At 43.1% G+C, this 14,429-nt stretch overlaps 1 protein-coding gene across 2 annotated transcripts; it reads right to left on the bottom strand.

Annotated features, from left to right (window-relative positions):
- Positions 1 to 108: 108 nt before the first annotated feature.
- On the bottom strand, positions 109 to 13,166 carry itih5 (inter-alpha-trypsin inhibitor heavy chain 5). 2 transcript variants are annotated; one of them, XM_020043010.2, is made up of 14 exons: positions 12,988 to 13,166; positions 12,833 to 12,877; positions 9,881 to 10,044; positions 9,148 to 9,258; positions 8,156 to 8,427; positions 7,461 to 7,630; positions 7,048 to 7,164; positions 5,156 to 5,327; positions 4,630 to 4,942; positions 2,911 to 3,593; positions 2,711 to 2,764; positions 2,015 to 2,131; positions 1,099 to 1,476; positions 109 to 959 (listed from the first exon to the last, which is right to left on the bottom strand). In XM_020043010.2, exons 1-14 carry the CDS (start codon positions 13,111 to 13,113, stop codon positions 673 to 675), a joined length of 3,009 nt encoding a protein of 1,002 aa, XP_019898569.2. In that variant the 5' UTR covers positions 13,114 to 13,166; the 3' UTR covers positions 109 to 672. The 2 variants fall into 2 exon arrangements, with proteins under 2 accessions (XP_019898569.2, XP_010899626.2); XM_010901324.3 differs by having other exon boundaries at positions 8,156 to 8,430.
- Between the last annotated feature and the right edge of the window lie 1,263 nt (positions 13,167 to 14,429).

Raw genomic sequence — 14,429 nt, forward strand, 5'->3', positions numbered from 1 at the left:
TCAATCTACAGCTGTTAAAAACATGTTTTTTACCACTGAAAGTTTTCTTTTTTTTTATTCCTTTACAAAAACATTAATCCTCTCCAATAAAGGTTATTATGACAGCATAAAATGACACACCAAACAATGTCCTTATTTCCATTATATTAAAAATAGTATAAAAATATATTCGAGAGTACTGACGTTTGGCTAATCAATCCAAGCGCTCCTTAGGAAAAAGTGAAAAACTACTGGAGGTGGCAGCAGAATGTGTGTTGAAAGCACTGCTATAGAGTGACAGAGGCAGTATGGCTTCCAACATTTGAAAACAGTCCAGTGGTTGGGACATCTAACTTCACTGGCTAATCATTTCTCATGTCATGATGATCACCAGAGTAGATAAGGATGCACACTCTATTCATTTCTGTGGCTGAAAGACACACAGGTGTAGGGGCATGGGATACCTCAATTAACACTTTCCCAAATGAAATTATGTCTATTATTTACAATGTAAAACAGATGGGCTTGGAGAAGATTTTGTATATTGGATTTAAAAAAAAAGACTGTGTGGGGTTTTACAGATTTAAAGATCCAGAGTCAGACGCTATGAAAAGTGTTTGTCGGCTGTATCTGTATTTGGGCTACAGTTACATGCGTGGGCAGGACAAGTCTTCTGCAGGCTCCTTACTGGCTTCAGTTCCAGGCTTTGTTACTTCCGCAGGGCCAATCGGCCAAGTCGAACAGGTGTGACACCACATAGTCCTCATATGTTCCGTCGATCAGCTTGGCTGCATTGTTCCTGGCAAACCAGCAGTCGACGCTCTGACGTCCACCGTAGATACGCCGTGTCTTCTGGACCACCGGCACAGAACGCCCCTTGACCTTCAGGATGTGTGTCTGTGACGATGTGCTGTTGCCTCCCGTTGTGGTGTTGTTTCCAGGAAGATATGCCAATCCCACTTCCTCATGCAGGAATTGACCTGGAAGTAAAACCCCAGAATGTCACAAAAGAACAGAACCACAAAGCGAGGCAAACCATTGCTAGTCCTTACTGGGGCCTTACTCCGTTTCCCAGCAAGACCCCCTCCCCTACATCCACTAGTAGCTATTGATACCTACCTAGTAGTCCATGAGAGTCGTGTGACAGCCCCTTGCTGTTGGAGATGTAGAACCCCAGATGGTCTCTCTGGTAGGGAGCAGGGTTTTTGTACTGATGCATCAGTATGACAAAACTAATGGTTCCTCCAATGGTGACGGTCACATTGGACTTGCCCGCTATCGCCACGGCCAGCCCGCCGCTCTCCACCGATGCGGTGGTGTCGCAAGGCAGGACCAGGCGGTCGTGTCCGTCCAGGATGACCTTCTTCGGAGTGACCTCGATGTAGGCCCGCTTGGGCCGATCCACCACGATGGTAATGGTGCTGAAGTAGGTCCGCTGCTGCTTGTGGCTGCCCGGGGGTGGTGGGGCACCGATCAGCTTACCGTTCACCGTCACTCCTGGAATCACATCTACACCGTTAGCCACCCGATAAAACGAAGCAGAACTTTTCAATTTACTCTTTTGAGAGATCACACCAGGAAGGTTCTTTAGGAGTACATCCATTAACACAATGGGATGAATGTGTGTGCTGTCAGTCAAATCATTTATTGTGGTATTAAGTTCAATCATGTACTGAATGTACAATGAAAGCTAGTGTAGTCATGTGTCATGTATCACAAGTCACTCATCATGTCGTGTTGTACAAGGCAGACCGGTCACAGTGGAATTAGCCAGGAACAGAGAGATGTGTGAACTTGTGGCCTTTATAAATTACATTGCGCCTGGTGCAGGGAAGCAAGACACAGCATTAATTGTATATGTATATGACCCCTTATTGTGCAAGAGAATGAGTAGTACCGTAATGAAGTGTGTGTGATGTAACTTGTCATATTTATGTTGTGGACTGTTGTATCATAATGGATGAATGAAAACCCAGTACCAAACATCAACCCTATTTTTACATCCGCAGTTGTCCCAGAGTGCTTACATTCTTACCTGAATGTTTGTGGTCAGTCACCATTCTGAGGATGTGTCCTGGCTCTCCGTTAATGTTGAAACACACAGTCAGTTTACTCAGGGGGATCTCTACCACAAAGTGGGGGTCACCATCCGCTGTGGCGTGAATGAGGTTGTGAAGGAGATTTTCAGAACATTAGGAGCTGTGAACTTCATCTAGTCATGTATATGCACCATCAGATATGACAATATGAGGAAGTTGGACATTTCCTTTGCTTGGTCTGTGAGAGCTGGTGCTAATTGGAGATCCGGGAGATGAGAGAGCAGCGGTAATGACAGGGTCATCAGCTTTAAATGTCTGTGATCGCAGCTCTTGTTTCCTACTCAGTGTTATGGTGCTGCTACATAAAACAACCGTGTGTGTGTGTGTGTGTGTGTGTGTGTGTGTGCGTGTGTGTGTGTGTGTGTGCGTGTGTGTGTGTGTGTGTGCGTGAATTCCCATGACTGTGTGGTTGTCCAGAACCAGGCCTGGGGCAGGTACTTCAATGTCCCTGTATACATTCCAGACTTCAGTTCCAGAGTACAGAGGCTTCCCCGACTCTTGTCTAATGAATGATTACTGTCTGACAGTGCTTCAAATTACAAGCCACCCACCCAGAGAGAACAGAGTCTACTGTACGTTTACCCAGCCTCCTCTCTTTTCATGTCCTCTTACGAAGCCTCACCACCACTAACCTGACGTTTTGGAGATGGTGACAGACTTTTTGACCGGCCCCTTCACGACATCACCTGAAGACGAAACTGAGTTAAATATTTCATTGTCAAACAACGTCGTTGTTTCCGTCTATTTTCCCTATTGTCTTGACTATGGGCATACCACACATGGACGACATTTCGTAGTTAAAATGGAGGGTTAGAAACAGAAGCCTTCTTACGTGTTGCCTTGGAAACTGCTGAACTTTGGACGGCCAGCTGGTCTTTCTTCAAGTGCAGGCTCTGGGCGGTGTGTTCTTCCATTCCGGTCACCTCTGACAGCTCATTGGCTGAAACAGCGTTCTTATCTGTTTCTGTGGTTGCGAGGGTGGGGGTGGGGGTGTCCTGGGCCATGGTTCCGTCGGCGAGCACTTGAGGTTTCTCCACTACCAGGGAGGTCAGGGGGGTGAGGAAGTGGTAGGTCAGGGATAGGTTTGTTGCCTGCTGGGTATGTTCCTCTCTCTCACTGCTGGTCTGGCTCTTCAGCCTGGACCTCAGCCCCTCCTTAACACTGAGGAAACCCCAAACGCGCTCCACAAAACCCTCCGCCAACGACCCCGCCGTCTCCGTCCCCGCCCCCCCAGGCCCCACCCCGGCCGCTGCCTCCTTCACGTGCCGCTCCGTCTCCGCCTCCCGCTGCCACAGCGCTACATCCGTCTCCAGGACGATGCTTTTGTCGCTGTTGCTGGCGGTGACCTGGACATGCAGGGATTCGGCACTCTGGTTGGTCAGTTTGCCGGCGATGACGATCTCGGAGCCGTTGAAGTAGTTTGTGAAGAGGTGCTGGGTGACGTACTGGACCAAGTCCTCTGTGTAGTTTACCCTGATATCAGACAGCAGCGGGGTGCCTATCTCATCATAAAACCTAGCCAGACAGAGGGGGGAAGCAGAAGGAAGGAGGAAGGTAAATTAGAAGTAGCAGCCAGGGTGTAATGGTCATTGCCACCATTATAACTGAATTAGTTCTTCACGGTGTCACATGCTATTCAGCGAATCTGCCTGTCACCCAGTGAAGGTGTGAACCTCACCTCTGGCATATTATGGAATCAAGACAAGATGTGTGGGCAACTCTGCAACGCTCTCCTGGGTCTGAAGTGTGTGGACACCCAGTTCTCTGCGTGACGGTGGACATTCACTCGGTATGCATACATCCCCAGCCGGGCCTCTGTTCTACCTCATCATTAATTACACCTACCTGGTGTCCCAGGTCTTAATTAGGGGGTTGCGATAAAAGTGTAACTGGCTTTGAGGTACCGATTTTAATACCACTGGTGTAGAGAATATTGTACCATTTGGGATTGTTTGCTGTGGGGGTTCTCGTCAGCCCAGCCCAGTCTTTGGACGGTCGCACCTTCAACTTCCTCACCTCTCCGACTGTGTGTTTGCTCAGCTAGGTCTTTCATGTGCTATTATCTCTGGAGTGTCTCTATTGAACCCCCTAGACATACTCAGACGCCCCTTTCACAACACACATTCCACCCTTCACGCACTAAACAAACACTTCAGAGACGTGTCAGGTAGAGTGTGTGTCTAGGTATTGGTTAGGATGGACATTTTAGAGTTTCTTTTCACTTCTCTTTTTTCCCTCCTTTTTCTCACCCTCTGGGATTCTCTCTCATTTAATTCTATAATAATACAACCACTTCCATTTCCTCTCTGTATTAGCCATCTACTGAATGTACTGCACATTATCATTGGTCTAACGTAAGCTATGCTGTTGGCTCACTATGGCTTTGGGAGTTAATGTGTTGGTGCTGACAACTTTCCTCGTTGGTCAAGCTGACCGCCACAACAAGCACCCAATTCATGGAACTACTCTGACAAACGAACCCTAAGTTTCAAAAAGCCTTAGGAAAAGTCATGTTTTCATGTTTCATTTCATGTCAGGACATTTTGCTCACCCTTTAAGCATGGCGCTGGCGTCTGAATCCTCGTGAATCCTCCGCGTCATCCCGCAGTTCTCCAGGGCCATGCGCTCCAGGAGTCTGTAGTCCACGTCATTCCCGATCCCGATGGTGAACACACAGAACCGCTCGTTCACCGACGCCCGTGTGTTACTGAGGATGCTGGGAGACCGCCGCTCGCCAACTGTGGGCCGCCCGTCCGTCAGGAAGATGATGAGGGAGACACTGTTGTGGTTGGCATCTGGAACGTTGTTCAGGTGGTTGCTTAGCAACGTGGAGCCCGCCTGCATGGCACTGTCGATGTTCGTACCTGGTAGTTTAAAAAAATACTATATATTGACCCTTTACTTTTACTTACAAGTGCCTGCTAACCTCCCTTCAGCAAGGTTTAGACTAACAAACAGCAGGATTAGTAGTCAAACAGCTCAGATCTGTGGGGGGCAGCTCATTGCACACACAATACTTTGCTTACATTTCAGAAACGGACTCAGGTTGATTATTTAGCAGATTATCTGTGTCTCACCACCAGTGGGATGGAGCCCATAGATGAACTTCTTGGCGTCTCGGACGTTGAGGGGTGTAACAGAGACCAGATGCTTCGGTTGCCACACCTTGATACGGCTGGAGAAGCTGACAAAGTTGAAACGGTCACTTGGACGCAGGTCGCTCAGGATGGTAAACAGGGCTTCCTTAGTCTGAGAGATAAGCAGAGGTGGTGAAGGGGGACGAGGAGAGGGAGGAGGGCCAGAGGAGGAGATGCAGAGAGTGACAGAGTAGTGGGAAAGAGACAGAACGTGTTTTTTTGCTTCAATCAATAAATCTAAATGAATAATTGAAACACATTAGGCTTTGACGCTACTTTGTCTGTTTTTGTGTGAGTGACATAAAAACTCAAGGAAAAGCTTTACTTAAAAAGAGAGCTTTGTCATATGGGCAACAAAAACATAACATCCATCATCCTGTTTTAAAATAAAAAAATCTTTGTAGTTATCGTTTCTAATGTTGTGGTCATGATTTTTGTTAGCACCCACATAGTTATTTGTTACCATTAATACTGTGATGGTCAACATGTGGTAATGTTGTAGTCATGGTTTTTCTTAGCATCAATATACTCACCATGGTGTGATTTTGTAGTCAGGGGTGTTGTTAGCATCGACATAATCACCATGGTGTGATTTTGTAGTCATGGTTTTTGTTAGCGTTGATATAATCACCATGGTGTAATGTATTCGTTGTGTTCATCAGCAGTACTGCTGTTATTCTAACTCTGTAATGGTTGGACTGTAACATTACGCTGACACTCAAAGACCCAGCCCTTTGGAACAGCTGTCCGATGTCTAGTTTAGAAACTCTTTTCAACTCAGCCCCTCAAACACACGAAATGCTTGCAAAGACACCACAGAGCAATTTGCCGTATCAGTGCTATGTAAAGGGATATATTATTAGTAAAGGATGAAGACTAAGAGGGTGAGGGTCAGTGAGGGTCAGAGGATCTAACTGAGCACTCTTTTGTAGGGAGAGATCAAAGCACACTTGTTCTCTATGGAGAGCTCCACTGTAGAAGGGAACAGACTATTCTCAAAGGGTGATGATGCTGTCATCCAGAGTGTTTCTATTCCTCCAGAGCCTGATTCCAGATCAGCTTTTGCTCTGAAGAACTCAGAAGGTCGTATTTGCAAGACAGCACAAACAGATCTAGAACCAGGCTAGCAAACTGAATCTTTCCCCCACATAATAAATTAAACTGTGAGCATTATTCAGATAGTCCTCCGGTCTGTTTCTGTGTTCTGGTGTCGCCACCCTGTTATTTCTATTTTCTTTGCTTTTCTGGATCAGCAGTAGAGCAGCTGGTCCGTTGAGGCATCAAATGGAACAGGGGGGATTATAATGGAATCACTCAGAAAGGATCTGATCCCAGATCTGATATTCACAGACCAGTTTGAGAGTGTTCCGCCAGAGGCAGGAGTGGGGTCAGAAAGGAGGCTGAATTCACCATTCGCTGTTACACTGACCCAGGATCTGTCAGGGTCTCCAAGGCTTAATCACATGGCTGTTACACTGACCCAGGATCTGTCAGGGTCTCCAAGGCTTAATCACATGGCTGTTACACTGACCCAGGATCTGTCAGGGTCTCCAAGGCTTAATCACATGGCTGTTACACTGACCCAGGATCTGTCAGGGTCTCCAAGGCTTAATCAGATGGCTGTTACACTGACCCAGGATCTGTCAGGGTCTCCAAGGCGTTATCGCATGGCTGTGCAGGAGGGAAGTCAAATATGTTTGGTCTTCCCCTGGAACTTGTTAAAACCCTCAGACTGCCTGTTAGTTATGGGGGTGCGATCACTGCATTTGGGAGGAAACAGGGTTTAAAAGTAAAAGGACTAGAAGCAAACACTGTTGTGTTTATTAACTTACCTGTTTCATTTTGGTCCCGAGCATAGAGGCGCTGGTGTCGATGACAAACACAACGTTTTTGGGCACCACCGGCAGGTCCTTGGGGGCGAAGTAGTGGACAAAATGGCCGTTGAGAACCTGGGAGATGGAAGGAGAAGAGAACGACAGGAGTCTTAGTAGCCATGAGAAGGGGAAAGTGTCCACAGGGCTTCTAGATTATGGTGTGCTGGTAGTAAGACCACGGAGTGGGTGGATAACGTTCTGGGAATTGATTAATGGGTTGGACTGGGATTGCTTAGTGAGAGTGAGAATGACACGTGTATGTAAATCCGGTTTGATCCTGGATGGATGAACGCAGTTTGAATATAATGCCTGTCCATGTTTGGACACATTAACAAGAATGTGTGTGTGTCTGCTTGTGTGTAAAATCAAACCTGTATATCTCCGATCCCCAGTTCTCTCTCCACGTCGTAGCGCACCACAAACTCTCCCAGCATGCCACTGGTGGTGATCTTGGCCTGCTGAACAATGTTGGGGCTGAAGCTGATCGTACAGAACGTTTTGTTCTGTTTGATGACCGTGGACACGGGTAGCGCAGACTTGACTGATGGGAGGAAACGGAGGTGTGTGTGAGGAACAAAATGGTAAGAGTGTGTGTGTGTTAGTATATACAGTGTGATTGTGTGTGTTTCAGATCGGTGAACATGCGGGGATCGGATGTCCCAACAAAAATTGTAAAACCTGAAACATGGGTCCCCACAATGTTTTTGGCACATCCCTGCTAAGGAAATGCAACTTAGGGGTTAGGTAACCCGGCATGGGGGGTGTGGTATATGGCCAATATACCATGGCTAATGGCGGTTCTTATGTTTAACACAATGCCAGGATGTACAACCATTAGTGGTAATACAAAGTATTGGCCATATACCTCTGCATAACTCGATATGCATTATTGCTATTATAAACCATTTACACACTAATTTACATAAATTTGGTATACAGTCCTATATACCACAGCTTATATCCAATTAGCATTCAGTTCTCAAAGCACTTGGTATATTCTGCTAGATACAGAATATTAAACACTGATAGACAAATCACACACAGATGCCCATCACTCTGTTCATACCTGGTGCCTTGGCTCCATTGGCACCATTGGTTACTAGGCCGTTGCTCTTTCCATTGCGTAGCGGCAGCACCTCCAAATAGGTGATGGTGGAATGATCCACAATTGTGACATCCACTCTGAGACGGCTGACCAACTGCATGGGTCTCAGGCTGGTCACATGCTCGTACCTTCCCAGCCTCCTCTGGAGCAGCTCTTCATAAGTCAACATGAACACGCCTCGATTACGACCTGGGATGTTGGCTACCATCCGGAAAATCTCCATCTCCACTTCACTACTGGGGGAGACAGGAGCGAGGAGGAATGAGAAAAAGAAAGGAAGAGTTGGGAAGAAAAGGAGGAGTGGGGAAGAAAATTAGGGCAGTATTGAGAGGAAGAAAACAAAATTAAGAAGAGGGGAAGGAGGAGAAGAGAGGGAGGTGGAGAATGAAATGAGTCATTCCAAGGATGTATGACCTCATGACTATGGAAGGTCAGTGATGGCCAGAAGCTCTCCTCATAAGACAGCCTAGGACACAGCCTGGTTGGACTCAGCCCAGGACCCAGGCCTGGTTACACTCAGCCCTGGACCCAGGCCTGGTTGGACTCAGCCCTGGACCCAGGCCTGGTTGAACTCAGCCCAGGACCCAGGCCTGGTTACACTCAGCCCTGGACCCAGGCCTGGTTGGACTCAGCCCAGGAACCTCTATATACTGTATCACTCCCTCCCATTCTCCTTTACTCTCTCTACTGCTCTTCCTTCCTTTTTTCTTTCCTACTTTCTCCATCAAACTGTAATCCTATGTTGGTAAATTCTGTTTCGTTTAGTGGACTGGTACTTGACGTTACCAGAGAAAGGGCACAAAAGTATGCAACAAGAATCCTTAATAATTTCTCTCGAGCATTGATCCAGCTGCTCAGTACCATGTGTGTCGCTCAGCTGAGCACATGCTCTTTTGTCAGAGTGTTGTTTAAAAGAAGCTTTTAGATAGTGAACCATAAAGACACACACATACCTCGGTTCACCTGCCTCCTTGTTCTTAGGTTTGGTCTCACCCTCCTTGCCCTGTTTGACCTTCTTCTCCTTAGGCCTGACCTCGCTCGGGTAGACACGCCCCCCAATTATCCTGCATTCAGCGTAGAAGTCAGAGATCAGGGGTTAGGGGTGGGGTTTATGATAAGGACCATCCTAGTAGGTTGGCTTTCAATTGCAAAACTCTTTACTGAAAACTACACCCAAAGTCATACTGGTAGGTGTCCAGAATATTTCAGGAGTATTTAATTTAAAACTAAACAGCCAAATGATGTATTTCACAGGCTTGTTCTTAGGCTTTCTGGTCTAGTGAACCCATGGTCCAGTGAACAATATAGTGATGTAGATGAATGAAGGCTGGTGACCATAACAGAGTTAATGACAGGATATACTTCTGCTCCAGTGAACAGCCATAGCACCTTAAAAAAACTCTCCTAGCAACAGAGGCCTCATAAAATCAAAAGAGGGAATAAATGACAAAGATAAAGGAAAGAGTATTAAGGGAGAGATAAAATATATATTAAACGTGAATGAAGCTGGTCCAGTGGCAGGTATCACTGAAATTATTTGGCTATCATATATAGTTACCTTACAGCAGGTGTACTCAATCTGAGCCACATTATTTGACCCAGTATGAAATGCATAGGAATTTTCGTCTGAATCAATAAAAATGGCAATGTGCAATTGTTCATCACTGGCGCTTTGCATTGACTTACATGGTGAAGTTGGACACATAGGCGTTCTTAGGAATCTGGAACTGGAAGACGCCATCCGCGGCGGCTGAGTGCCGGTTGAGCATGATGCACGATACCGCAGTGAACGCGTACCGGGAGATGATAGTGGTCTTCACCGAGAGCTCCTGAATATGTGGTTTGGTCTCCTGATCGTTGGGGAGAAAACGCATGCAAACGGCACATATACATCTCCAGTTTAGGTAAATTGTTCTAGTTTCTCCAGCTTTGGTCAGTTACAGTGGGTTAAACTAGATCAAATAAATTGATTCCGTTTATGTCTCATCGATAGTACAGAACAGCACATTTCCAGTCCATTTCCAAACCAAACATACTGTGGTGAAGTTAGCTTTATATTCAAGATTCAGACTTTGAACGTTAGTACCTCATCAACGAAATCTACCAGAAAGACAGAAATTACATATTCTGAATCGGCTGGTGATATCGATCAAGCAACATTCCTTGTTTTTCCATTTCGGTTTCATATTAATCTTTCAGAGTCAAAAGGAATATGAAAAACTGCTTTCCTACGTTGCGAAGGTTTAGGCACCGTCTTTAAAGTGCAGCATTATCTGGTCATGTTGATGAAAAACGTCAGTTGTTTATGTAAATGTCAATAGCTCCTATCAAAATGTCCAACTAATATAGCTTCAGGGACAACTGCTCTAACATTAACATCCTTTAGTTTTCCAATATTTCAATTTTGGACATTATTAATAATATATAAAGCATTTGTCAATCAAAAATGCTCAATAACTTGGACTCAGTAATATTGATATGGAAATAACCAACTGATATAGCCTCAGGGAGAGTTGCTCTACAATCAACATCCTTTATTTTTCCAATTTTCCAATTTTGGACATTATTACTAGTTTATAAAGCAATTGTTAATTAATTATGTTCAAAAGCTCAGACCTAATTAAACTTATATGGAAATAATCAACTGATTTAGCTTCAGGGAGACCTGCTCTACAATGAACATCCTTTAGTTTGGCTATTTTTAAATTCTGAACATTATTATTCATTTATAAAGCAATTTTTCAAGAATTCTGTTCAATAGCTCGGACCCAATACAACTTAGATGGAAATAACCAACTGATATAGCTTCCGGAACAGCTGCTCTAACATCAACATCCTTTAGTTTTAGAATATTTGCATTTTTGACATTATTACTAATTTATACAGCTTTCTCCATCAAACATGCTAGCTCGGACCCAATAAAACATACATGGAAATAATCAACTGAAACAGCGTCAGGGAGAGCTGCTCTACCATCAACATCCTTTAGTTTTCCAATTTTCCAATGTAAGACATTATTAATAGTTATTAAAGCAATTTCCAATCAAAATGCTCAATAGCTCAGACCCAATAAAAGTTATATGAAAATAACCAACTGAAATAGCTTCAGGTACAGCTACTGTACCATGAACATTCTTTAGTTTTACAACATAAAAATGTTTGAACTTATTACAAGTTAATAAAGCAATTTCTCTGGAATTATGTTAAATAGCTTGGACCCAATAAAACCTAAAATGATATAACCAACTGATATATCTTCAGGGAGAGCTGCTCTACAATCAACATCCTTTAGTATTCCAATTTTCCAATGTAGGAAATTATTAATAGTTTATAAAGCATTTCTCCATGAATAATGTTTAATAGCTCGGACCCAATAAAACGTTAATGGTAATAAACAACTGATGTAGCTTCAGGGAGAGCTACTCTACCATCAATATCTTTTAGATTGTCTATTTTTAAAATTTAGGACATCATTACTAGTTTATAAAGCAATTTTTCATGAATTATGTTCAATAGCTCGATCCCAATGAAACTTACATGGAAATAATCATTTCATATAGCTTCAGGGAGAGCGAATCTACCATCAACATCCTTTATTTGGGCTATTTTTCAATACTATTGGGCCGAGCTATTGCTACATTTTGATGGAAAGATGCTTTAAAAACTATTAATAATTTCCAAACTTGAATTTTTTTTTAACTAAAAGGTGTTGATGGTAGAGCAGCAGTCCCTGAAGCAATATCAGTTGGTTATTTCAACAGACGTTTTATTGGGTCAGAGATATTGAGACTTCTCTGAATTAAAATGTTTTAAATAATATTAATAATTTCCTTAATTATAATACTGAATGATGTTCATGGTAGGGTAGTTGTCCCTGACAGTCTATTAAAAAAGTTACCTTGGGTCGAAAGTACTGACCTTTATTTTAATAACAGGCAATAAAACTGTGTATACCTTTACTTTTTTAATAATGCAAATCAACAACCATGTAAACGGTAGGTCACCGAATTCTGAGCTCTTTATAGTTGTTTTGATTGGTTTATGTTTTTTTGGTTGCAATGCAATTGGCGTTTGTCAGTTAAAACGATATATATTATGCATTTTTAACACGCTCCCTTAACTGAGAATACACGGAGAATCCGCTATAGATCTTTACAATTTTTAAATTGAACGCAACAGAGAAAACAGGGAGTGTTGCTTGTTCGCTATCGCCATCAGATTCAGAATATGTAATTGCTGTCTTTCTGGCAGGTTTCGTTGATGAAGTATGGACGATCAAAGTCGGAATTTTTAATATAAAGCTAACTTCACCGCAGTACCAAACATTTAGGATTGTATTTCTGGATAGATGTCCATACCATTAGTCCTACCATTTGTCAAAGCGCGTCATACACGTTTTTTGGGGTTGATGCATAGTTGACATCACTGTTAACTCACGAAATGTTTAACATGTGTATATGTTAATAATATAGATTTGTAATCAATAATTAAGAGTAGTAAATTAATAAAAACCTGTATACAGACAATACATGTGGATGATACACAGTTCAGCTAGTCAACAATGAAACACGCAATCGCACATTAGCGTGAAGACCCAAAAGTGGAGACATGTCAAGATACTACACTTGGCATCTTTACCTTAGTAAGCATAGTTTTCAACTGGCGAGGCACTCTACGAGGAGCCTACAATGGGAAATCAAATATATTTCATAATTTGTTCTATATTTAAGCAATGCAAATAAGATACACAGTATTAACTTTGACAAATAGTTCATAGATTAAGTGACACTCACAATTCCATAATCAAATTCGGTCAAGTCGGGGAAAATATCATCATCAATATCCTCAAACTGTCCAAAAACGCATGGACTGAAACTTATCAATAAAGTCAAAAACTTCATAATGATGTCCATATCCATTCCCAATAACAACGAATAAGAGTGTGCACATTCCCAGAGCGAAGCACACAAGTCTGCGGTTCGTTCGGAGTGGATGGGTGACTGAGGACACTAAACACGCCCACCCGCAGAGAGATGCAGAGAGTTGTGGAGGTGGTGGAGGGATCCGTGCTGGGGGAAAGAGCGCCAAGCCCGGGTCACACGGGCACGCTACTATTTGGGCAACAATGTGCAAACCACTCAAAAGCCCATTCATTATCAATCATTGTTCATAGTTATCCCCGGTTCCACAAATCACTGACATTCAAGGGCAATCTAGTTAATAGTCTGCCTTGAACTCTTAACAGTTAATAGTTTTCTTAGAAACCCCCCATGAAACTGCAATTATAGTCAAATTGAGTTAGTAGTCCAGCCTATTTTTAGAGTTCAGTGAAGAAATTCCAATAACATTTTAAGGAATTGCCATTCTGTGGACTATATTCAGTATTACAGAGAATGTAAATTATTTAATTTAAAATTTGTCATGTGGATCAGTTTAGACACTAACTAAACAAACATTCCAATTTTAAAGCCATTTGTGTGACCTGAAATGTAAGAAGACTTAGTTCACACTATCTACCATGATTTATATTTTCATTTGGTGGAATAACACCAATTTTTTTTTACCCAAATCCTCTCTTTGTGATAGAAGAGTAAAATTTGGCACACAGTATGTAAACCAATATAGGCTAGTACACACAATAAATGTATTAATCTGCGCATTTCAGCAGACATATCGTAATGTTGTCTCATGCAAGAAATCCTGCTAAACTGTAATTTAATTTGAGTTGTCTCATGGTGTGTAGAAAAACAGTTAATAAGTGTAGGAAATATGAGGATGGTTGGCATGCTGGGAAGAAAGATGGTACCTTAAGCTAACAGTTCCACTGCCCTATGTTGTAACTTCACCAAACTTACATCCAATCTACTAACATTTTGTTTCACTGGGTGAAAAAACATTAAAATGAGACAGAAAGCCTGTAAAGACAGAGGCAAAATCATAGGCGCCATGAAACTCAGAGTCACTGATGCATGCACCATCTTGGTGTAATCAACCAAGAAATAAGCCTAACTAGTATCCAAGACCAATAGCCGACCAAACACTCAGTTTGCGATTGGTTTGTGTGACGATAATGAGTAGGACACTAAAAAGACGTGAGCTTTTGCAGATGCAACTGATTGTTGTTGCAAAAGTATAGAGTTTGGAAGCAAAGGGAGGACAACGATTGAATTCATTAGGGTCTTTTTCTAATACCTCCAAAGGAGGCTCCCACCTTGACTTAACCATACATCGGACA

The sequence above is a fragment of the Esox lucius genome, chromosome 23 (assembly GCF_011004845.1).
Source record: "Esox lucius isolate fEsoLuc1 chromosome 23, fEsoLuc1.pri, whole genome shotgun sequence".
Lineage (NCBI taxonomy): Eukaryota > Metazoa > Chordata > Actinopteri > Esociformes > Esocidae > Esox > Esox lucius.